Genomic DNA, 27308 nt, shown 5'->3' on the forward strand with positions numbered 1-27308 from the left:
GGAAAAATGATTTTCGTTAAAATGTAAGATAAGAGGTACAACAGCTTATATAGTTAGAGAAGAAGAGGTAACTGTTGACTTTTTGTCTCCCAGTTTTAGCTTATAACTCTTAACAATTTATGATATTTGACTAATTAGTAGCCATTGTTAGGATATTTTACTTGGGCTTGTGAGCTGTTAACCCTATGAAGAGGATAATATCTTCTAGTTTGATCAAGTATGATTATATAAAATATTTAAAATTCATCATTTATTTTTTAACTATTTATTTTTATTGTTTCACTTGCAGAATACAGGTCATAGTATTCTCTCACAGTGTGTAGTTTTCTATTGTGTCAAGATATCTCTTAATAAAAAAAAGGTATAGGAAATGTCTTTTTTCCTTTTGTGCTTTTGTCATTTATTATAATAATTAAATATTCTTCGATAAATTATGTTTCTACGTTGAATATTTATACTATGAATTAAAATGAAAACCTTTCGAAAATATAATAAGGATATCTCCATGGATATAGCTTAACAGAGAAGACCTAATTTAAAACTTCTGCTTTAGAGCATCATCATGAAACCAAAATTTATCATATAGTTTAATATTTTAGTCTTAAAATTAAAAGAAAATGTCTTAACTAAAGGTGGACCTTTTGAGTCATGGCTAACTTTGTGTAGGTTAAAAAATATAGTTAAACCTTGATAAGTTAGTAACTTCAATTAAATAATACTTTTGATCGGTCCTAATTTAGGGCCAATGTGGTAAATTAATAATTTGCTAAATTTATAAGATAATACATTAAAAACAAGTACCACTTGATATATAAACTAGTAATCTCCTTATACATCAAAATCATATATATGCATGACTCAATTATGAGGTTTTTTATAAAATGAGTCTAATGTTACTTGTTTTCTCTTAAAATTGATGCCTTCTTGGATTTCATCTCTAACTTTTTTTAGTGCATTAAGAACCACTGATGTAGTGCTCTCGTATTACAACAGAAAATTATGTAATGTGATTGTTGTTTTAAGTGCATTAACTGTGAGTTATTCAGTACACCATATTAACTATACACAATATATAATATATTAGGTTCAATGTTTTAGAAAAAAGAAAAAAAAGGAGTGCCTCAATAAATTAATAATTTATTAATTTATTTGATTACTTAATATATTGATTTGTTAATAAATTTTTATGGTCCAATGATATTAATTTATTGAGATTTAAATATATATGTATATATATCTTATGTTATTTAGAAATAAAAATTTTCATATTAGTAAGGTTAGATATGATTTTATTTCTTGGGGTGGAAATTGAGCAAACATTAACAAGGGACTCCAAGAATAAAACTTACAATGAAATACATACTCTAGTATGAACTGGCTTTGTTTGTTATGAATCAGTAACAAAATAATTAAAAAAAAAAAAAATTTCCTTCTTTTATAATTAAATTATTTAAACGAATGATCAACAATGCTTCATAGTTTTTCCTCTTTTAACATTAATTTATATTTAATTACTTCACATCTTATTTATTTTCTTGTCTTACCTCTTGTATATAAAGATCTAATAAAAGCCAGATGCTTGCGCTTTATTGGTAGTTACTCAAAGCTTGATATTTCACGAAAATATCATTGGATTTTAAGCAAGGTATATAAATTTTCTGTTATATTGTTTTTTTAATTTTATATAACATAGAAAATAGTAACACGGCTAATTATTTGCTTATCTTACCTAAATAATTATTATTAATCCAAAATACAAATAACACAATATAAGGCTCCGTTTGGTTTAAGATTGGGAATACTACTCTTGGTATTCCCAAAAAAGTTAAACAGTAAAATACCCAAAATCTCTCATTTTTGGGAATACTATTTTCAATATTATTTAATTTTTTTTAAACCCTCTAAATTTATTAATTTAATTAAATACCCCTAAATATATTTTTTTAAATTACAAAAACACCCCAACAATCCACATTTACCAGATTCAGGCCACCACTACCGGAAAATGGCCAGAATCTGGTAGGATGGCGCACTACCGACTGAATCTGGCCGGTAGTGCGCCGATCTAGCCTTTTCCGGCCAGATCCATCGTGGATCTGGCCAGAAAAAGTCAGATCTAAGGCCAAAGATCTGGCCGTTGACGGCCAGATCTTTGGCCGTAACACTCGGTCAGGACGGCCAACAAACGGTCGTCGTTGACTAGATCTGGCCGTTTTCCGACCAGATCTGGCCGTATTTGCTCTCAACGACGGCCAACAAACGGTCGTCGTTGACCATCAATGACGACCGTTAGCAAATACGGCCAGATCTGACCCAAAAACGGCCAGATCTAACCATAGATCTGGCCTTTTCCGGCCAGATCCACCGTGGATCTGGCCGGAAAAGGCCATAGCGACGCATGACCGGCAAGATCCAACCGGTCATGCGCCCATACGACAACTCCGGCCACCTCCGGTGGTGGTCGCCGGCTGGGGGTGTTTGAGGGTGGATTAAGGGTATTTTTGTTAACTTTTAATGTTTTATTATAGGGGGTATTTTGTAAAAAAAAAAACATAAAGGGTATTTTATTAATTTATAAATTCTACATCGTAATACCCGCCCAATTCAACTTTTTTTTTTTACTTTTTTCAAAAAACTTTTCCCAAAACCCCCAAATTTTGAACCAAACGGAGCCTAAGGTTGCCATATTTCACTCGTTGAATATGATGAGATTTTTTATGCTAATTACCTAGCATTAATCTATTCCAAAAGGGCAAAATTAATCAAAACATACTCACAAGGATTTATTGGCACACCCCCTCTCGGGTATTCCTTATCCCGTTGAATCCGGACACTCCAAGGGACTCAAGATCCCAAGAGGAGGGTGATTTTTTTTTTTTTTTTTTTTCAAAAACAATTCACCAATTCCATACATAAAAACTTTAATGACAATAGTGTAACACAAAACATAGTTATGAAAATGTAAATCTTAGAAAACGGTTTACAGAACAAATGTATCAGAGTGCTTCTAAATGTGTATAAACATCATGCTAATGTACATATGTCTGTCAGCCAACCAAATGCAATTTATAAATGAAAATAACTTTCCTCCTTAAACCTGCATGAGCAAAACTTGCATTTCACGTAACACATCACTATTCCCTTAACGAAACCACACTTTTCTCATATAATTTCCTTGATTCGTATCCACTCATGCCCAACAAGGTAATTCGCATTCTTGTACAAACTTTTCAATTACCATGGATCATCGTCTTATTTTCACAAAAACCGAAACACCATCATCAAAGTTGAGCAGGCATTTCCCAACACAAAACCCATTCTTGCTCACGCCAATGCTCGCCAAGTGTCCACAATTTCCACCCAATCTATACCTATTGGATATCCATAAATTTCATCCCAACCTATGCCCGCTAGATGTTCACAAGTTCCACTCATTCAGTTAATGCAACCACCACCACCACCACTACCACGCTAGTACCCGAGGTCCCTAATATAGACAACCAACTAGCTGCTCAACTAGGCCAATACCCGCCTAGTGTAATCTGTCAAATCTCTCCCAAAGTCTATCCTCGGGGTGTAATCCCACCTGGAGCTCGTCAGGCACCCAACCTGTCCCGATAGGATGGTATAGCTCGTCATCGTTTGGAAGTACAGGCCATCTCAATACGCGCATGGGGCTAATCATATCCCACTCAGGCCAATACCCACTCATTAGTCTCATCAAATCCCACCCAAGCCAATACCCACTGGGTGTCATAACCCCACCCAAGCCAATACCCACTGGGTGTCATAATCCCACTCAGGCCAATACTTGCCTGTTATTATCCCGCTTGGAGCTCGCAGGTGTCCGTACTGTCCCGATAGGATGCTACCACAATGCGGTAGTACAGATTACCTCATTGTGCTCATGAGGCCAAATATAAATATTAGCCGATGTCTAGAGGGGGATAGTACTACAAAGGTAGTTACGGTCAACATAGCACTTCCACAATCCCACCTTCGAACTTCCCAACCTTCAATAATATTACAAGCCTTCATGCAAGTGTTCGAATATGGGTGGCATATATTTCTTAATAAAACCATCATGTAAATACGAGTATAATATTCCGAAGTATACCAACTTATAAAATATCAATTTACACCTCATATTTGTCTGTTTTTTTGTCCCAAAGGTTTCAAACATTACAATTAGCCCCCTGCCTGTACTCCAATAATCGCAAAACTGACAATTTGCCCCCTTGGGAATCCTTCCACCAATTACAATCAAATACTAACCCAAAGCAAAGAAATTTGGGCCTTATGCCCCCCAAATATAAATAAACCCAATATTTCACAATTATAAAGCCAACCCAAAACACCCATTACTCACAACTTCTTAAATTTGGGCCAAGCCAATTCATCAACATAATCCTGGCCACGGTTTCGTCGGTACAGGAAACTTTAGATGAGTAAAATGATCACAAAAACGAGGTTAATGAGTGAAGACAAAAGACTATCCTTGTAAGATGGGAAGATCCTATTTCGAGACAGTAGGATTATACACTTATCCCAAACACTTATTATAATACCATTACAAATGAGATGTCATTATTATATATCTTTCAACATATTTTTTAAAAGGTAATATTAACGATGAAGGTGGATTTGTTAAAGATAAAAAAAGATGTAGTTAGAATAATATTAATAATGTATTCTTATCTTAATCAGTATGAGTATGGAGATATACAGGCCCATATGTATATTACATACATTTACTAAAAGTCTGATTAGTTAAAGTCGTGGACAATTATTAGATGTCAGAGAAGAAGAACAAGAAAGAAGAAGAGAAGAGAAGCGAAAGTGTAGAGTTGAGCAGTTTTTTTTTTTAATTTTTATTTTATGGATGCCCGTCCAAACTAAGGGACGGGCGTCCATTATGAATGGACGCCCATCCAAACTTTTGGACGGGCGTCCATTATGAATGGACGCCCATCCAAACGTTTTGGACGGGCGTCCCAAATGTTTATAAAAATTTTATTGTATTTTATTTATGGACGGAGTCCTTTACATGGGGACGCCCATCTTGTATATGTGAAGGCGTCACTGTGAGGGAACGGCCTCCAAATTTGATGGACGGCCGTTCACTAGAAAAAATTGTTAAAAAATCAGAAAAAAAGTTACACGTAGGCCGGTACAAAATTTCGGTGCAAATTTTTCGGTGTCTCTAGCATTATTGTTACAAGATCACTTTAAATTATTTCAATCAATTAGTTAGTTTTTCTAACAAAAAAAATAATAATAAATAAATAAATAAAGATTAAAGATCAACTAGCCATAATTAAATTTACTGCACATGTTTTATGCAGTATGAATTTTGAGAAAGTATCTTCAATCTACCTAAAATAATGAGTTTTTATTTTTCTTTTTTTTTTTTCGAAAAAGAGAGATTCACTTTCTTAACTTATGGCATTCAAAATGATTTGTATTTTATAATCTTTTATTGATCTAATTTCTCTAATGTCAAAACTTTTATTTATAGGGTATATGTAATTATAAAATTAAGAAAAATAAAAAAAATTGTTTATTAACACATAACCCTAGATTATACCAAAACAAACTACATTAATGACATAGTATTTAACAGTTTAATTAAAATATGCTAGACCATGTTAAATAACGTTAGACAACATTTTAAAAAGACACATATTCTAATATTTTGTTCTTGACTAAGAAGACTAAGTATTGAGAAATTAAAATTTTAAAATTGTTTATTAGAATATACTATTGAATGCATATAGTAAATAATCTACTTCAATTAGTTATTGAAAAAATGAAATAATTCTAATAGATTATGTAGACGTAAAATCTACCCGTACGGAAGGGGGGGTCTGATCCCGTGAGGTTGAGGCCACTAGCGATCTGCTGTACCTGCACACGTAGAGAAACACACGTGAAGCGAACGGGAAACACCGGGGTGGTGTTTGCCATAGGCACTCCGACGCTCAAGTCAGCAAGGCTGGAAGGCTAATATAGTGAGGGCAATGAGTGAGAGATTACCGGAAGTCTAGTCGGGAACTGTGACTACGGCGGTTAAAGCGAAACCTCAAGAAAAGCTTAGGGTGTGAAGGTGTAATGTCAATGTCCTTTGTGAGAGGGCTGGCCTCTGCTTATATAGGGATTGTCTGGTCTCCCAATCCTGGTAGAAGTAGGAGTCCTAGTGTGACTCTGGCAAACCCTAGAAGAATTAGGGCGTGGTAAGCCGTCTTATCTGTGTCCGGATAGGAAGTGATATAATTAGGAGATTGACTCCGAATAGGAAAGCGATAGAAATAGGAAGGCGACCTTGAATAGGGGATTGATTAGGAGTAGGGAAGTGTTTTGAGGGGCTGTGGGCTCTGAATTCGCCCAGGACCTGAGAAATGGACTGGTATTAAGAGGCTCGCGCCACGTGGTTTGGGTCGGCTGTATTTTGTACCGAAAGGGCCTAATCCGATGGATCACATCGGGATTAGGCCTGGCTTCTTCTCAGTGTCGGGCTCATTTTCCTATTTGGGCTAAGGACGATTTTTACTCTAACAATATGAATTTTCATAATATATAATAAGTAAACTTTTTATCCATTCAACACCCTATCAACATTATAAAATTTGATAATTAAAAAGAAAATACAATATTCAAGATTTGACCTTTGCACATTGAACACTTAAAATATAAAGTCCAGTAGTTTCTGGCAGCTCCTGGAATTGTTGTCTCTTAATCCCGCAAGGTAATGGCAAACATGGTGGGTCATTGAAATTATAAAGTTGGTTGTCTTCTTTTTCTTTGTTGAAAAAAATTTATTGCCGTCCCCTTATGTCTCCACCATAATTTCGTCCAATGATGAAAGCAGTTTCCAGCGTAATTGTTAGATACTTAATTTCCAAATTACATTTCTCTCTCAACTCAGCTTATGTGCAAAGATTTACAGATACAGGGGACTATTTCCTGGAGAACACCAATCCAATCGGTATGATGTTTCAACTTCAACTTCTCTTTTGGTTTTAGTTGTTTAATTAATTAATTTCTTCTTTTATTACTTGCAAGAATCTGATTGAAGACTTACAGGGTCAGTTTCCATATAATTATTTATTATTTTCTGTTAGTTGGTTTTATGTACTAATTCATATCTCTGAGCTCTAGTCAAGTTAACTGAAGTCTTTTAGTGATGGTGAATTATATTGGCTTATAGAAGAAGGTAATTCCTACCCTTTTGGTTTTAATCAAATTATGGTCTTCTACTTTGAATAATTTCATTCAATTTGCCTTTTTTCCAACTGAAATAGAAAAGATGAGATACAATCATTTTGAGTGTTAAATTTTACTTCAATTCTCTTACCTAAAAGGTATTAATCAAAAACTTTATACTAACTTTAGATATATATCCTACTTATAAAGCTGGACTTTACGTATGTGGATTTCAGATTTCAAGCTCAAAGAACATCATCACAGTTGGGTATGAACTTATCATCTTAAACTTTATTATTATACCATTACAAATTATTTCATTAAAAAGTTAAAGAAAGACTACAAAATTAATTGTTTTGAACTTCATTATTTAACTTTAGACTAATTACTACCCGTCAAGAATTTGGGTTGAATTTCATTTTAATTTCTTGTTTAATCTCGTTAAAAAATGTCAATACCCCATAAAATTGAATGTTGTTTTCTTATTATCTTTATTCATTTCCAAGATTGACTTGTTTACTTATTTTGTTATTGCTGCTTTTGTGGCTCCATAATACAGTTACTTGTATTTTACTTAATTATCTTTTCTCATTTGATAGGTCAAGTTATTGGAGACAGTGGGTCATCCATTGATAAAACAGGAGGTGATTGTGCAAAGATTTACAGATATCAGAGAAGTTTCATTACAGGAGAACACCAATTGGTATGATGTTTCAACTTCAGCTTCTCTTCTGGTTTTACTTGGTTTTTTTTTGTTATTATTTACTTGCTAACGTCTTTATGAACTTAAAGTTTGCAAGGATTGATCAAAGAAATCAATACACTTCATTCTGAGTGTGAAATTTTACTTAGATTCTTTTACTAGAAGGTATCAGTCACAAACTTTATATGACTTTAGATATATATCCTAGTTCATAAAGCTAAACTTTGTGAATTGTGACCGCAGATTCTCAAGCTCAAATAGCATCATCTGTTGGGTATGTGCTTATCATCTTTAAACTTCATTATTATACCACTACAAATTAATTCATAAAAAGTTAAAGAGAGACTACAAAAATTAATTTGTTTTGAACTTCATTATTTCAACTTGACTAATTATACCCGTCAAGAATTTGGGTGGCAATTTCTTTAATTTCTTGTTTAATCGTTAAAAAATATAAATACCCCCAAAATTGAATGTTTGTTTCTATTGTCTTTATTCATTTCCAAGATTAACTTGTTTTACTTATTTTGTTATTAATGCTTTGTGGCTCCAAATACAGTACTTGTATTTTACTTAATTATCTTTTTCTCATTGATAGGTCAAGTTATTAGAGACATTGTGGGTCATCCATTGATAAAAGATAGAGATGATTGTGCAAAGATTTATAGATACAAGAGAAGTTTCATTTCAAGGAGAACACCAATCGGTATGATGTTTCAACTTCAGCTTTCTTCTGGTTTTACTTGGTTTTTTTTTTGTTATTATTACTTGCTAACGTTTTTGTAAACTTAAGTTTGCAAGGATCTGATCGAAGATCTCAAATACATTTTATTCTGGGTGTGGAATTTTACTACAGATTCTTTACCTAGAAGGTATCAGTCACAAACTTTACTGAATTAGATATGTATCCGTTCATAAAGCTAACTTTGTGAATGTAACCGCAGATTCTCAAGTCAAATAGCATCATCACAATTGGGTATGATACTTATCATCTTTAAACTTCATTATTATACCATTAAATTATTTCATTAAAAAGTTAAAAAAAAAGACTACAAAAATTAATGTTTTGAACTTCATTGGCTTGCTGAAGTTTATTGAGATGTGTGGCCAGTGGCACATGTCTAAATTAATTTTCCACATGGGTTAAAGTAGACAAAAATTTTTGTTTAGAATAATATTGCATATAGGTTTTCCCATTACTCTAAGGATAGGGTTGAAATTTTGTTTTCTTATTACATTTGCATAATTTAAGTTAGTTTATGCGAAGAATAAAGAAAAAACTTGTGAGATGAGGTTTTCTGAAAAATGTTTTTGTTAAAATGTAAGATAAGAGCCACAACAACTTATATAGTTTGAGAAGAAGAGGTAACTGTTGACTTTGTTGTCTCCTAGTTTTAGCTTATAGCTCTTAACAATTATGATATTTGACTAATTAGTAGCTATTATTAGGATTTACTTGGGGTTGTGAGCTATTAGCCCTATGTAGAGGATAATATCTTCTAGTTTAATCGAGCATGATTATATAAAATATTTAAATTCGTCATTTATTGTTTAGCAATATTTTATCGTTTCACTTGCAGAATACAGGTCATAGTATTTTCTCACAGAGCATAGTTTCTATTGTGTCAAGATATACTAATAGAAAAAGGTACAGAAAATGTCTTTTTTCTTTTGTGCTTTTGAAATTTATTATATAATTAAATATTCTTCAATAAATTATTTATGTTGAACATTTATGCTATGAATGAAAATAAAAAACTTTTGAATATAATAAGGAAATCTCCATGGATGTAGCTTAATGGAAAGACCTATTTTAAACTTGTGCTTAGAGCCTCATCATGAAACCAAAATTATCATATAGTTAATATTTATTATTAAATTAAAAGAAATGTTAACTGAAGGTGGACCTCTTGAGCCATGGTTAACTTTGTGTAGGTTAAAAAATAAAGTTAAATCTCGATAAATTAATACTCGATAAATTAGTAACTTCAATTAAATAATACTTTGACCGGTCGACTTAGGACCAATATGGTAAATTATAATTTGCTAAATTATAAGTAATACATTAAAAGAAAAAAAACACACAGACACACACACATAAGTACCACTTGATAATAAACTAATAATCTCTTATACATTAAATATATATAGCATGACTTAATGGAGGCCTTTTATAAAATGAGTCAAACATTACGTTTTTCCTCTTAAAATTAATGTCTTCTTGGATTTCATTCTAACCTTTTTAGTGTTAAGAACCACTAGTGTAGATTCTCGTATTGCAAGCAAAAATTATGCACTGTAATTGTTGCTTTAAGTGCATTAACTATGAGCTATTTGTACACCACATTAACTATACACAATATGTAATGCATTAAGGTCAAGTTTTGGAAAAAGAAAAGAGAATGCCTCAAAAATAAAATTTATTAATTTATACGATATATAATATATTGATTTGTTAATATTTTTTATGGTCCTAATGATATTAATTTATTAAGGTTTAACTGAGTATGTATATATATCTTATGTTATTTAGAAATAAAAATTTTAATACTAGAAGGTAGATATGATTTATTTCTTGGGGTGGTAATTGAGCAAACATTAACAAGAGCAAAATAATAATAAAAGTTTTTTCCTTTTTTTTTTTTTTATAATTAAATTATTTAAGGAGATCAACAATGCTTCATAGTTTCTTTTTCCTCTTTTAACATTAATTTATATTTAATTACTTGACATCTTATTTATTTTCTTGTCTTACCTCTTTCAGATAAAGGTCTAGTCTAGTCAAAACAGATGCTTGCGCTTTGTTGGTAGTTACTCAAAGCTTGACATTTCACGAAAATATCATTGGTTTTATGCAAGGTATATGAATTTTCAGTTATATTGTTTTTTTATTTAAATTTTATATAGCATAGAAAAAATATAAAATAGTAACACGGCTAATTATTTGTTTATCTTATCTAAATATATTATTAATTCAAAATAAAATAACATAGTAGAAGAGTTTTCCCAAAAAAAAAAAAAAAAAAAATTCACCCTCCTCTCAGGATCCTGAGTCTTTGGAAACGCTTGGATCCGATTGGATAGGAAATACTCAAGGGAAGGGGGTGGGCGCGGGTTAAGAACACCTTCGACGGAACCCACTTTCACCATGACAAAATGAGTTGTCGTAAGGGATGGTTAGAAAGAGAGATCCAAATTAGCTGAAACCAGAATAAGGACAGGAGAATCAAAGATTAAAGTAAAGTAAACTATGGCGAACACCGGACGAGTGAAGGCGAACTAGCGAAGTCACGCTGATTACTATCCGTCAAGAATTTAGGCTTGCAGCGTCATGTTAATTAGTTCATGGGAATTAAACTTGCGGCAGACATAGTGGATTAGTAATTTCACTTGCGATTGAAAAAATAAATTTAATAATAAAAAAAAGGGAATTTGCAAAATCATTTTAAATTATTTCAATCAATTAGTTAGTTTATCTAACAAAAGAAAAAAAAAATAATAAATAGAAAATTAAAGATCGGCAAAAAATTAAATAGTCATGATTAAATTTAATGCAACGTGTTTGATGAAAGATGAATTTTGTGAAAGTGTCTTCAATCCACCCAAAATAATTGTGTTTTTATTTTATTTTTTATTTTTTTAAAAGAGAGATTTACTTTCTTAACTTATGGCATTCAAAAATGATTTGCACCTATATAATCATTTTATTTATTCTAATTTCTATAATATCAAACTTCTATTTATAGGATATATGTAACTATAAAATTAAAAAACAATAAAAATTTGGTTTATTAACATATGACGTTAGATTATATCAAATTAAACTAAATTTAATAGTATAGTATTTATCAGTTTAATTAAAATATATTAGACCATGTGTTATTTTAACGTTACACTAAGTAGTATAGCATTTTAAAAGACAACATATTCTGACTATTTTTGTTCTTGACTAAGAAGACTAAGTGTTGAGAGATTAAAATTTTAAAATTGTTTATCAGAATTAATAATGTTAAATGTTTATATAGTAAATAATTTACTGCAGTTAGTTATTGAAAAAAGGAAATAATTCTAATAGATTATTATGAATTTTAATAATATATAATAATTAAAATTTTTATCCATTAAACACGCTATCAACATTCAAAAAATTTGATAATAAAAAGAAAATTTGGGTGCCTTTGGTTCATTGTTTTGGATATGATTTTGAGAATAATATTGGGTAATTGAATAAGGGAGTACTACGAGGTAAAATTTAAAAATTTATAAAAAAAAAGCCTTTAGGTTTACTAATTTAATTAAACACCCTAACATATAAAATGACAAAAACACTTCCACCACTCGCAATGCCAGATTCCGGCCACCACCGCTAGAATTTGACTGTAAAATTGCGTTACGACACAGACCAGTCGGATCTATGTCGTAACGCGTCGATATGACATTTTTCGATCAGATCCATCACAGATCTGGCCGAAAAAAGCTAGATCTAACGACCGCAAAGGTGGCGGTCAAAGATATGGCTATCGTTTTCGATTAACGATAGTCAAGATTTAGTCGTCGTTGACCATCAATGACGACCATTTCTTTGGCCATCAGATCGATGAATAACCAGCCAATTTTGGTCGTGGTGTAAGCTGTAGGGACAGATTTTGATTACCATCGATAGTAATTGTTGGAATCTTATAAGTATGGGTAGGTGAGAGTGTTTTGCTAATTTTTAAACTTTTTTTAGAGATATTTAATAAAATTAGTAAATTTAAAAGGTTTAAAAGTAATTAAAAAAATATATTAATATTTTTAAAATAATATGTCAAACAATACTCTAAAAATAAGATGAGAATATTGATAAAAATATTGAAACAAACGCACCCACGAATCCACGATATCCAAGCACTTGACCCTTTTGCACATTGAACACTCGCATTCATTGCTTTTTCTGTCATTCATTCAAATTTTAAAGTTATTTGTCTTCTTCTGTCAAAAAGAAATTCGTTGCTGTCCCACTATGTCTCCACCATGATTTCGTCCATCTTTGAATAAAAACAGATCAACCTTATCATCTGCTTTTATCATTCAAATAAACTGACATCATTGAAAAGATTTATCTCGGATATAGTGTTTCAATGCATTTAATGAGATAATACTGCACTAAATATAAACTAATATTGTCTTTTGTGTTTAGTACATAAAATCGTATTGTTTAATATTTAATATGTTTAGAATATTGAATTAAAATTAAAACTTGTACCAAATAATAATTAAGAACTTTAATTAGAAATTAAAAAAGTAAAGAAAAAAAGAAACTATCATTTTAAAAGTATATAAATGAATAATTCTTTTAATAAAAACTGATGCATTTTAAAATGATTAAATAGTTTTAAATTAAATAAATTAAACTCGGTAGTATGTAAATATTAGTTTGTATCAACAGCTTAGTTAATATAAATACATAGAAAATAAAAAATAAAATTTAAACAAATTGCATGAGTTTCGTCGGCTACAGGAAACTTTAGATAAGTAAAATGATCACAAAAACGAGGTTAATGAGTGAAGACAAAAGACTATCCTTGTAAGATGGGAAGATCCTATTTCGAGACAGTAGGATTATACACTTATCCCAAACACTATATTTATAATACCATTACAAATGAGATGTCATTATTATATCATCTTTCAACATATTTTTTAAAAGGTAATATTAACGATGATAGGTGGATTTGTTAAAGATAAAAAAAGATGTAGTTAGAATAATATTAATAATGTATTCTTATCTTAATCAGTATTGAGTATGGAGATATACAGGCCCATATGTATATTTACATACATTTACTTAAAAGTCTGATTAGTTAAAAGTCGTGGACAATTATTAGATGATCAGAGAAGAAGAACAAGAAGAAGAAGAAGAGAAGCGAAAGTGTAGAAGTTGAGCAGTTTTTTTTTTTAATTTTTATTTTATGGATGCCCGTCCAAACATAAGGGACGGGCGTCCATTATGAATGGACGCCCATCCAAACGTTTTGGACGGGCGTCCATTATGAATGGACGCCCATCCAAACGTTTTGGACGGGCGTCCCAAATGTTTATAAAAAATTTTATTGTATTTTATTTATGGACGGACGTCCTTTACATGGGGACGCCCATCCCTTGTATATGGACGGACGTCCATGTGAGTGAACGGCCGTCCAAATTTGATGGACGGCCGTTCACTAGAAAAAATTGTTAAAAAATCAGAAACATGTTACACGTAGGCCGGTACAAAATTTCGGTGCAAATTTTTCGGTGTCTCTAGCATTATTGTTACAAGATCACTTTAAATTATTTCAATCAATTAGTTAGTTTTTCTAACAAAAAAAATAATAATAAATAAATAAATAAAAGATTAAAGATCAACTAGCCATAATTAAATTTACTGCAACATGTTTTATGCAGTATGAATTTTGAGAAAGTATCTTCAATCTACCTAAAATAATTGAGTTTTTATTTTTCTTTTTTTTTTTTTCGAAAAAGAGAGATTCACTTTCTTAACTTATGGCATTCAAAAATGATTTGTATTTATATAATCATTTTATTGATTCTAATTTCTCTAATGTCAAAACTTTTATTTATAGGGTATATGTAATTATAAAATTAAGAAAAAATAAAAAAATTGTTTATTAACACATAACCCTAGATTATACCAAAACAAACTACATTTAATGACATAGTATTTAACAGTTTAATTAAAATATGCTAGACCATGTTAAATAACGTTAGACAACATTTTAAAAAGACAACATATTCTAATTATTTTTGTTCTTGACTAAGAAGACTAAGTATTGAGAAATTAAAATTTTAAAATTGTTTATTAGAATTAATACTATTGAATGCTATATAGTAAATAATCTACTTCAATTAGTTATTGAAAAAATGAAATAATTCTAATAGATTATTGTAGACGTAAAAATCTACCCGTACGGAAGGGGGGGTCTGATCCCGTGAGGTTGAGGCCACTAGCGATCTGCTGTACCTGCACACGTAGAGAAACACACGTGAAGCGAACGGGAAACACCGGGGTGGTGTTTGCCATAGGCACTCCGACGCTCAAGTCAGCAAGGCTGGAAGGCTAATATAGTGAGGGCTAATGAGTGAGAGATTACCGGAAGTCTAGTCGGGAACTGTGACTACGGCGGTAAAGCGAAACTCTCAAGTAAAAGCTTAGGGTGTGAAGGTGTAATGTCAATGTCCTTTGTGAGAGGGCTGGCCTCTGCTTATATAGTGATTGTCTGGTCTCCCAATCCTGGTAGAAGTAGGAGTCCTAGTGTGACTCTGATGCAAACCCTAGAAGAATTAGGGCCGTGGTAAGCCGTCTTATCTGTGTCCGGATAGGAAGGTGATTATAATTAGGAGATTGACTCCGAATAGGAAAGCGATCAGAAATAGGAAGGCGACCTTGAATAGGGGATTGATTAGGAGTAGGGAAGTGTTTTGAGGGGCTGTGGGCTCTGAATTCGCCCATGGACCTGAGAAATGGACTGGTATTAAGAGGCTCGCGCCCACGTGGTTTGGGTCGGCTGTATTTTGTACCGAAAGGGCCTAATCCGATTGGATCACATCGGGATTAGGCCTGGCTTCTTCTTCAGTGTCGGGCTCATTTTCCTATTTGGGCTAAGGACGATTTTTTACTCTAACAATTATGAATTTTCATAATATATAATAAGTAAACTTTTTATCCATTCAACACCCTATCAACATTTATAAAATTTGATAATTAAAAAGAAAATACAATATCTCAAGAATTTGACCCTTTTGCACATTGAACACTTAAAATATAAAGTCCAGTAGTTTCTTGGCAGCTCCTGGAATTTGTCGTCTCTTTAATCCCGCAAGGTAATGGCAAACATGGTGGGTCATTGAAATTATAAAGTTGGTTGTCTTCTTTTTCTTTTGTTGAAAAAAATTTATTGCCGTCCCCTTATGTCTCCACCATAATTTCGTCCAATGATGAAAGCAGTTTTCACGCGTAATTGTTAGAATACTTTAATTTCCAAATTACATTTTCTCTCTCAACTCAGCTTTATGTGCAAAGATTTACAGATACAGGGGACTTTCATTTCCTGGAGAACACCAATCCAATCGGTATGATGTTTCAACTTCAACTTCTCTTTTGGTTTTAGTTGGTTTAATTAATTAATTTCTTCTTTGTTATTACTTGCAAGAATCTGATTGAAGACTTACAGGGTCAGTTTCCATATAATTATTTATTATTTTCTGCTTTTAGTTGGTTTTATGTACTAATTCATATCTCTGAGCTCTAGTCAAGTTAACTGAAGTCTTCTTAGTGATGGTGAATTATATTGGCTTATAGAAGAAGGTAATTTCCTACCCTTTTTTGGTTTTAATCAAAATTATTGGTCTTCTACTTTGAATAATTTCATTCAATTTGCCTTTTTTCCAACTGAAATAGACAAGATCTGAGATACAATTCATTTTGAGTGTGAAATTTTACTTCAAATTCTCTTACCTAAAAGGTATTAATCAAAAACTTTTATACTAACTTTAGATATATATCCTACTTTATAAAGCTGGACTTTACGTATTGTGATTTCAGATTTTCAAGCTCAAAGAACATCATCACAGTTGGGTATGATACTTATCATCTTTAAACTTTATTATTATACCATTACAAATTATTTCATTAAAAAGTTAAAGAAAGACTACAAAAATTAATTTGTTTTGAACTTCATTATTTCAACTTTAGACTAATTACTACCCGTCAAGAATTTGGGTTGACAATTTCATTTTAATTTCTTGTTTAATCTCGTTAAAAAATGTCAATACCCCATAAAATTGAATGTTTGTTTTCTTTATTATCTTTATTCATTTCCAAGATTGACTTGTTTTACTTATTTTGTTATTGCTGCTTTTGTGGCTCCATAATACAGTTACTTGTATTTTACTTAATTATCTTTTTCTCATTTGATAGGTCAAGTTATTGGAGACATTGTGGGTCATCCATTGATAAAAACAGAGAGGTGATTGTGCAAAGATTTACAGATATCAGAGAAGTTTCATTTCAAGGAGAACACCAATTGGTATGATGTTTCAACTTCAGCTTCTCTTCTGGTTTTACTTGGTTTTTTTTTGTTATTATTTACTTGCTAACGTCTTTATGAACTTAAAGTTTGCAAGGATCTGATCAAAGAACTCAAATACACTTCATTCTGAGTGTGAAATTTTACTTCAGATTCTTTTACTTAGAAGGTATCAGTCACAAACTTTATATTGACTTTAGATATATATCCTAGTTCATAAAGCTAAACTTTGTGAATTGTGACCGCAGATTCTCAAGCTCAAATAGCATCATCATAGTTGGGTATGATGCTTATCATCTTTAAACTTCATTATTATACCACTACAAATTAATTCATTAAAAAGTTAAAGAGAGACTACAAAAATTAATTTGTTTTGAACTTCATTATTTCAACTTTAGACTAATTACTACCCGTCAAGAATTTGGGTTGGCAATTTCATTTTAATTTCTTGTTTAATCTCGTTAAAAAATATAAATACCCCATAAAATTGAATGTTTGTTTTCATTATTGTCTTTATTCATTTCCAAGATTAACTTGTTTTACTTATTTTGTTATTAATGCTTTTGTGGCTCCATAATACAGTTACTTGTATTTTACTTAATTATCTTTTTCTCATTTGATAGGTCAAGTTATTAGAGACATTGTGGGTCATCCATTGATAAAAGCATAGAGATGATTGTGCAAAGATTTATAGATACAAGAGAAGTTTCATTTCAAGGAGAACACCAATCGGTATGATGTTTCAACTTCAGCTTCTCTTCTGGTTTTACTTGGTTTTTTTTTTTGTTATTATTTACTTGCTAACGTTTTTGTAAACTTAAAGTTTGCAAGGATCTGATCGAAGATCTCAAATACATTTTATTCTGGGTGTGGAATTTTACTACAGATTCTCTTACCTAGAAGGTATCAGTCACAAACTTTATACTGACTTTAGATATGTATCCTCGTTCATAAAGCTAAACTTTGTGAATTGTAACCGCAGATTCTCAAGCTCAAATAGCATCATCACAATTGGGTATGATACTTATCATCTTTAAACTTCATTATTATACCATTACAAATTATTTCATTAAAAAGTTAAAAAAAAAGACTACAAAAATTAATGTTTTGAACTTCATTGGCTTGCTGAAGTTTATTTAGAATGTGTGGCCAGTGGCCACATGTCTAAATTAATTTTCCACATGGGTTAAAGTAGACAAAAATTTTTGTTTAGAATAATATTGCATATAGGTTTTCTCCATTACTCTAAGGATAGGGTTGAAATTTTGTTTTCTTATTACATTTGCATAATTTAAGTTAGTTTATGCGAAGAATAAAGAAAAAACTTGTGAGATGAGGTTTCTGAAAAATGATTTTTGTTAAAATGTAAGATAAGAGGCACAACAACTTATATAGTTTGAGAAGAAGAGGTAACTGTTGACTTTGTTGTCTCCTAGTTTTAGCTTATAGCTCTTAACAATTTATGATATTTGACTAATTAGTAGCTATTATTAGGATATTTTACTTGGGGTTGTGAGCTATTAGCCCTATGTAGAGGATAATATCTTCTAGTTTAATCGAGCATGATTATATAAAATATTTAAAATTCGTCATTTATTGTTTAGCAATTTATTTTTATCGTTTCACTTGCAGAATACAGGTCATAGTATTTTCTCACAGAGCATAGTTTTCTATTGTGTCAAGATATATCTTAATAGAAAAAGGTACAGAAAATGTCCTTTTTTCTTTTGTGCTTTTGAAATTTATTATAATAATTAAATATTCTTCAATAAATTATGTTTCTATGTTGAACATTTATGCTATGAATGAAAATAAAAACCTTTTGAAAATATAATAAGGAAATCTCCATGGATGTAGCTTAATGGAAAGACCTATTTTAAAACTTGTGCTTTAGAGCATCATCATGAAACCAAAATTTATCATATAGTTTAATATTTTATTATTAAATTAAAAGAAAATGTCTTAACTGAAGGTGGACCTCTTGAGCCATGGTTAACTTTGTGTAGGTTAAAAAATACAGTTAAATCTCGATAAATTAATACTCGATAAATTAGTAACTTCAATTAAATAATACTTTTGACCGGTCTTGACTTAGGACCAATATGGTAAATTAATAATTTGCTAAATTAATAAGATAATACATTAAAAGAAAAAAAACACACACAGACACACACACATAAGTACCACTTGATATATAAACTAATAATCTCCTTATACATTAAAATTATATATATGCATGACTTAATTAGGAGGCCTTTTATAAAATGAGTCAAACATTACTTGTTTCCTCTTAAAATTAATGTCTTCTTGGATTTCATCTCTAACCTTTTTTAGTGCATTAAGAACCACTAGTGTAGTATTCTCGTATTGCAAGCAAAAATTATGCACTGTAATTGTTGCTTTAAGTGCATTAACTATGAGCTATTTTGTACACCACATTAACTATACACAATATGTAATGCATTAAGTTCAATGTTTTGGAAAAAGAAAATAGAGAATGCCTCAATAAATTAATAATTTATTAATTTATACGATTACTTAATATATTGATTTGTTAATAATTTTTTATGGTCCTAATGATATTAATTTATTAAGGTTTAACTGAGTATGTATATATATCTTATGTTATTTAGAAATAAAAATTTTAATATCAGTAAGGTTAGATATGATTTTATTTCTTGGGGTGGTAATTGAGCAAACATTAACCAAGAGCAAAATAATAATAAAAGTTTTTTCCTTTTTTTTTTTTATAATTAAATTATTTAAAGGAATGATCAACAATGCTTCATAGTTTCTTTTTCCTCTTTTAACATTAATTTATATTTAATTACTTGACATCTTATTTATTTTCTTGTCTTACCTCTTTCAGATAAAGGTCTAGTCTAGTCAAAACCAGATGCTTGCGCTTTGTTGGTAGTTACTCAAAGCTTGACATTTCACGAAAATATCATTGGTTTTTATGCAAGGTATATGAATTTTCAGTTATATTGTTTTTTTATTTTTTAAATTTTATATAGCATAGAAAATATATAAAATAGTAACACGGCTAATTATTTGTTTATCTTATCTAAATTATTATTATTAATTCAAAATACAAATAACATAGTATAAGATTGCCATATTTCACTTGTTGAATATGATGAAATCTTTTATACTAATTACCTAGCATTAATCTATTCCAAAAGGGCAAAATTAATCAAACCATACTCACAAGGATTTATTGTCACATCCCCTCCCGAGTATTCCCTATCCGTCGAATCCGGGCACTCCGAGGGACTCAAGATCCCAAGAGGAGGGTGATTTCTATTTTATTTTTTTTCAAAAACAATTTATCAATTCCATTCATAAAAACTTTAATGACAGTAGTGTAACACAAAACATAGTTATGAAAATGTAAATCTTAGAAAACAATTTACAGAACAAATGTATTAGAGTGCTTCTAATGTGTATAAACATCATGCTAATGAACATATGTCTGTCAACCAACCAAATGCAATTTATAAATAAAAATAACTTTCAACCTTAAACCTGCATGAGCAAAACTTGCATTTCACGTAACACATAACTATTCCTTTAACGAAACCACACTTTCCTTACATAATTTCCTTGATTTGTATCCACTCATGCCTAGCAAGGTAAGTCACATCCTTGTACAAACTTTCCAATTACCATGGATCATTGTATTAATTTTACGAAAACCGATACACCATCATCAAAGTTGAGCAGGCATTTCTCGACACGAAACCCACTTTTGCTCACGCCAATGCCTGCCAAGTGTCCACAATTTCCACCCAATCTATACCTGCTGGATATTCATAAATTTCATCCCAACCTATACCCGCTAGATGTTCACAAGTTCCACTCATTCAGTTAATGCAACCACCACCACCACCGTCACCACTTCCACACTAGTACCAAGGTCCCTAATATAGGCAACCAACTAGCTGCTCAACTAGGCTAATACCCGTCTCGTGTAATCCGTCAAATCTCTCCTAAGGTCTATCTCGGGGTGTAATCCCACCTAGAGCTCATCAGGCGTCCGACCTGTCCCGATAGGATGCTATAGATCGTTATCGTTTGGAAGTATGGGTCATCTCAATACACGCATGAGGCTAATCATATCCCACTTAGGCCAATACCCGCCCAATAGTCTCATCAAATCCCACCCAAGCCAATACCTATTGGGTGTCATAATCCCACCCAAGCCAATACCCATTGGGTGTCATAATCCCACTCAAGCCAATACCTGCTTGTTGTAATCTCGCTTGGAGCTCGTCAGGCGTCCATACTATCCCGATAGGATGCTACCACAATGCGGTAGTATGGACCATCTCATTGCACACATGAGGCCAAATATAAATACTAGCTGATGTTTGAAGGGCACAGTACTACAGACGTGGTTACAGTCAGCATAACACTTCCATAATCCCACCTTCGAACTTCCCAACCTTCAATAATATTATAGGTCTTCATGCAAGTGTTCGAATATGGGTGACATATATTTCTTAATAAAACCATCATGTAAATACGAGTATAATATTCCAAAAGTATACCAACTTATAAAATATCAATTTACACCTCAACATTACAATTAACCCCTTTCCTGTACTCCAATAATCGCAAAACTGACAAGTTGCCCCCTTGGGAATCCTTCCACCAATTACAATCAAATACTAACCCAAAGCAAAGAAATTTAATATAAATAAACCCAATATTTCACAAATATAAAGCCAACCCAAAACACTCATTACTCACAACTTCTTAAATTTGGGCCAAGCCAATTCATCAACATAATCCACAGCCTCCTAAAGCAATCCATACCATTTTCATTTAATATCTCTAACACTCCCAATTGTAAATCAAGCAAACCAGCCCCACCAATTGGCTGGATTTGTTTCCAATCACAATCAATTCCAAATTAAGCTCATTATTCAATATCCAAAATATATAAACACATAAATTCATCATTAAGTTACAAACATAATCTACTACAGTACCCACCAAGCAAGAATGCATTTTTTTTTTCATACCAAAACACATATCATGCCACAATAAGCTTCCACGCATTACATACAACAGAAAATCAGACTTTTAGCAAGGAAATTTTGGTTTATCCACTCACCTTTTGAAGCTAAATTCTTGATCCAAAGAAAGGATTAGAATCCTCTAACCATGTCTGCGCTTGTCTTCCTTCATCCGAAATCCAATGACCTCTCCATGCAAAGGTCTCCCTATGGTAACACTCCAAAATTAAATTCATTGGACATCTTAAACACCAAAAGATTAACTTAACATCGTTTAACAAAAACTGTCTCATAACCAAACACTGATCACTCCAGGATTTTTCATAAAAATTCCATTCATCAATTTAAACCATAATTTTAATGGGGCATTCAAGATACACATATGAGGTTCCAGTAAATTATCCAAGCCATTCTAGAGTCAATAACCATTTAAAACAGAATTTTCTTTCAACCTTTTCAAAACTGCCAACTGCTTCCAGAATTGAGGTTATTGACTTGCAAAATTTATAACAATTTGACCTTTAATCGAAACCTTACGAAAATCTCCAGAATTAAACTAGATACCTACAGGATTCACCAGAATTTAAAATCATCAAATTTGGATAAGAATAGATGCATCAAATCATTTACTAAAATACTCGTTCTACAGGAAACCCAAATTCCAGAATTGTAGGGCAAACTTAAAAAATCCATAGAAATTCAATACTTCGAGTTTTTGAGTGAAACAAATTTCTAAACATTCTCAAGAAGTCTACAACAACATATCCAAAATTTCGCTTCAGTCAAAAACCCAAAACATGTAAACGATTTTCGGTATTCCAGATGGTCAGTTTTTGCACAGTAACCCTTATATAAAAAAACACATCTTTAACCAATTTTTTGCTTAGGAATCACATATATGTTCTATCCACATAACATTATTGTAATTAATCTTACCTTTTCAGTTTAATCTCATACCATTGTATTCAATCATAAACAGCACAAATCAAATTAATCAATAATCATCAAAGAGGGAAATCTCAAGCTTACCTCCCACATGCTTAATCCTCCTCTACTCCTTCCCATCACTGGAGTTTGCCTGCCGACGGCCACTTTTCCAGCAACCTTCATCGCTCTCTACTCTTCTCTCTCTCTTCTTGGTTTCATCTCTCTCCCTTCTTTTCTTCTTCCTCTCCTCTCTTTTCTTTCTTCTTGATTCTTCTCCATTTGGGTGAACAGCCCACCTATATATAAAACAATTTTCTAAAATTGTGAAACCACCTCAATGATTCTTTTATTCTTATCATGACCCTACCACATCAGTTTTTCTTGCAAAATGCCACCAGCAAAAATTTAGAAACTCACTTTTTTCCTTGAGAAAACAAAATAAATTTTATGAAATAACCCATAAAATATGGGATATTACAACCTTCCCCCGTTAAAGAAATTTCGTCTTCGAAATTTAAACACCTGATTAGAACAACTTCGGATACAGTGCACATATATCCTTCTCACACTCTCTCAAGTTGTTCCCTCTTCCGTATGATCACTACATTGAATTTCTATCCAAGGGACGGTCTTGGGGATTGCAGGTTATAGGCCCACTCGCTTCCATTGTGCCACTCTAATGTTCGCTTCATTTAGTTGGCATAACGAATATCTGGAGCCAAACCCTACAATCTTTCTTAATACATGGGCACCACATCTTGCAATTAAACTTTCCAATTTCCTTACCATCAAAATACCTTCCAATCAATATACCATCCACTCGTGTATCCACCACAAAAGGCAGTTGCACTTGACATCCCTTCCGAAAGTACTTCCTAATAGTCGCCTCTAAAATTAGACAAGAGGGAGTTACTTGGTGCTTTCCACAAAACATTGACTTTGGCATTCCTGACTTCCTAAAAAGTTACCTCCTTTGGTATGGTCTAGGCCTCTTGTTAGGTCATGGCGTATACTCGGGTCTAAATACAAGGTTGTCCCAATTCTCTCTGCCTCTCTCTTTTGCCATGACCTAGACCCTTCTTTAGGTTGGGACCTCTGTTGTCCCTTAACACAACTACTCCCTCCCTATTCACCCTACTGGACTGCCCTCTAAAATACACTTCCACTTTCAGACAATTTGGGGCACTCTCTCTTAATATGTCCAAATGGTCTGCATTGACAACAGACTGAAGTTGCACCCCAACACTACTCTTCATGGTACCTGCCACATTGTCACACAACATCCTCTGTTCCCTCTAGAGGCTCTATTGCACTACTAGTGGCCATTAAATTTCCCTTGCCTCCCACTGGCCCTAGGCCTGGCTACTGGATGTGCTAGAGAAATTACCTTCACACCTTCCCATACAGTTCTTCAGACCACCAATCCCTCAATTTCTATTACCACGTTTCTGTCTACGATTTAACGCATATTTATAATGTCTAGGACGTCTCACAACATTTTTATGATACATTTCCTTTTCTACAGCAAACAAATAAAACAGTAGTGGATGCAAAAAGTTGGTTCCAGTCCACATAACACTTCCACAATCCCAGCTCCAAAATTCCCAATCTTCAATAATATTACATGCCTTCATGCAAGTGTTCGAATATGGGTGCCATATATTATTAATAAAACCATCATGTAAATACGAGTATAATATTCCGAAGTATACCAACTTATAAAATATCAATTTACACCTCATATTTATCCCTCACATTTAGTCCCAAAGGTTTCAAACATTACAATTAGCCCCCTGCCTTAGTGCCTTACTCCAATAATCACAAAACTGACAATCTGCTCCCTTGGGAATCCTTCCACCACTTACAATCAAATACTAACCCAAAGCAAAGAAATTTGGGCCTTATGCCCCCCAAATATAAACAAACCCAATACTAATTTAATATATCTTTTCACAATTATAAACCAACCCAAAACACCCATTACTCACAGCTTCTTAAATTTGGGCCAAGCCCATCTCTTTTTATAAGCTCATCAATACTTCAATCTATCAAGAGTTTGATAAACCAACCACCAATATTTTATTCAATTTGACAACAACCCATATCCACCAAATTTACACTGCAACTCAACCGAAACCAAGAATTTCATTTCATCCCAACAATAACTCTATTCCCACCAACATTACCCTACAATTTCCTCATTCTCTATTCAAGAACAAACAAACCAGCCCTCCCCAAAATTTGGCTGGATTTTCATTTTAATAACCAATTCCACATGCAATTTCACAATTTAATTTCCAATCATCCAAATTATGCAAGTTCCCTTCCAATACATGATCCATAACCCATGATTGTGCATATCAAACACTTTATGCCAATATGAATATAACATTTTTCATAAGCCAAAATATAACCAATAATCATGATCTTGATTAAACAACATTAAGCCAATTCATCAACATAATCCACAACCTCCTATGTCAATCCATACCATTTTCATTTATTTAATATCCAACACTCCCAATCGTAAATCAAGCAAACCAATCCCACCAATTGGCTCGATTTATTTCCAATCACAATCAATTCCAAATCAAGCTCATTATACAATATCCAAAATATATAAACACATAAATTCATGATTAAGTTACAAACATAAAATCTTCAAGCCTACTAAAGAATCCACCAAGCAAGAATGCATTTTTTTTTCATCACCAAAACGCACATCAAACGCCACAATAAGCTTCCACGCATTACATAAAACAGAAAATCAGACTTTTAGCAAGGCAATTTTGGTTTATCCACTCACCTTTTGAAGCTAAATTCTTGATCCAAAGAAGCGGTCGGAATCTTGTAATGATGTATGCGCTTGTCTTCCTTTATCCGAAATCCAATGACCTCTCCATGCAAAGGTCTCCCTATGGTAACACTTCAACATTAAATTCATTGGACATCTTAAACAACAAAAGATTAACTTAACATCCTTTAACAAAAACTGTCTCATAACCGAACACTAATCACTCTAGGATTTTTCATAAAAATTTTATTCATCAGTTTAAGCCATAATTTTAATGGGGCATTCAAGACACACATATGAGGTTCCAGTAATTATCCAAGCCATTCTAGAGTCCATAACCGTTTAAAACAGAATTTTCTTTCAACCTTTTCAAAACTGCCAACTGCTTCCAGAACTGAGGTTATTGACTTGTAAAATTTATAACAATTTAACCTTCAATCTAAACCTCACGAAAACCTCCAGAATTAAAGTAGACGCCTATAGGATTCAGAAGAATTTAAAATCATCAAATTTAAAAAGGAATAGATATATCAAATCATCTACTAAACTACTCGTTTTGCAGAAACCCAAATTTAAGAATTGCAGGGCAAACTTCAAAAATCCATAGAAAATCCAATACTTCGAGTTTTTGAGTGAAACAAATTTCTAAACTCCTCAAGAAGTCTACAATAACATATCCGAAATTCAGTTTCAATTAAAAATCCAAAACAGGAAAACATTTTTCAGAATCCCAGATCGTCAGATTTTGTACAGTACCCCTTATATAAAAAATCACATCTTTAACAATTTTTTTTTGCTTAGGAATCACATACATGTTCTATCCACATAACATTATTGTAATTAATCTTCCCTTTTCAGTTTAATCTTATACCATTGCACTCAATCATAAACAACACAAATCAAATTAATCAATAGTCATCAAAGAGGGAAATCTTAAGCTTTACTCACCTCCCACATGCTTAATCCTCCTCTACGCCTTCTGGTCACCGGAGATTGCCCGCTGGCGGCCACTTTTCCAGCCATCTTCATCACTCTCTCTCTCTTCTCGGTTTCATCTCTCTCCCTTCTTTTCTTTCTTTCTTCTCGTCTTCTTTTCTCACTTTTTTTTCTTCAATTCTTTCTCTTTTCTTCCCTTTTTCTCGGTTCTTCTCCATTTGAGCGAAAAGCCCACCTTTGTATAAAACAATTTTCTAAAATTGTGAAACTACCCCAATTATTCTCTTATTCTTACGATGACCCTTCCACATCAGCTTTTCTTGCAAAAGGCCCCAAAAAATATTTAGAAACTCACATTTTTTCCCCGAGAAAACAAAATAAATTTTATAAAATAACCCATAAAATGTGGGATATTACATTCATAGTGCTTTACTGTCTATATGACCATGAAACAGAAGAAGAATATTATAGGTCTCTTTAACATTACAAATTTACTCTCCTCTTATCTCTTTTTGTGGCCTCACTAATTGTGGCCACACGCTTTCTCTCTAAGATTTTTACACATTTTTATGAGACAAAGTCATTAGGAATTAAAAACACTTATCTAGGCTAAAAATCATGTTTTGCCCAAAGTGTATTTTCTTTTCTACAGC

At 32.2% G+C, this 27308-nt stretch overlaps 1 protein-coding gene and 1 long non-coding RNA gene across 15 annotated transcripts in view; one reads left to right on the plus strand and one right to left on the minus strand.

The window, feature by feature from the left end:
- Positions 1–1601: 1601 nt before the first annotated feature.
- Positions 1602–27308, plus strand: part of LOC116127076 (disease resistance protein At4g27190-like) — a 29007-nt gene continuing 3300 nt past the window's right edge. The window contains exons 1-11 of one of the 13 annotated variants that reach the window (XM_031412737.1): positions 15765–16018; positions 16161–16253; positions 16491–16523; positions 16866–16974; positions 17064–17143; positions 17223–17255; positions 17598–17706; positions 17798–17877; positions 17957–17989; positions 18607–18677; positions 19844–19940. In XM_031412737.1, the coding sequence (XP_031268597.1) occupies positions 19934–19940 (7 nt within the window). In that variant the 5' untranslated portion in view covers positions 15765–16018; positions 16161–16253; positions 16491–16523; ... (6 more) ...; positions 18607–18677; positions 19844–19933. Of the gene's footprint in view, positions 1646–15764; positions 16019–16040; positions 16254–16464; positions 16524–16865; positions 16975–17063; positions 17144–17222; positions 17256–17597; positions 17707–17797; positions 17878–17956; positions 17990–18606; positions 18678–19843; positions 19941–27308 lie in introns of those variants that run through there. The other 12 variants (XM_031412739.1, XM_031412741.1, XM_031412742.1 and 9 more) reach the window with 12 other exon arrangements.
- On the minus strand, positions 21477–26898 carry LOC116127078. Of its 2 annotated transcripts, XR_004127573.1 has the most exons (4): positions 26668–26898; positions 25732–25840; positions 23028–23221; positions 21477–22205 (listed from the first exon to the last, which is right to left on the minus strand). It is a non-coding gene; the product is annotated as an uncharacterized LOC116127078 (long non-coding RNA). The 2 variants fall into 2 exon arrangements; XR_004127574.1 differs by lacking the exon at positions 23028–23221 and having other exon boundaries at positions 26668–26877.

The sequence above is a fragment of the Pistacia vera genome, unplaced genomic scaffold (genome assembly GCF_008641045.1).
Source record: "Pistacia vera cultivar Batoury unplaced genomic scaffold, PisVer_v2 Contig189, whole genome shotgun sequence".
NCBI lineage: Eukaryota > Viridiplantae > Streptophyta > Magnoliopsida > Sapindales > Anacardiaceae > Pistacia > Pistacia vera.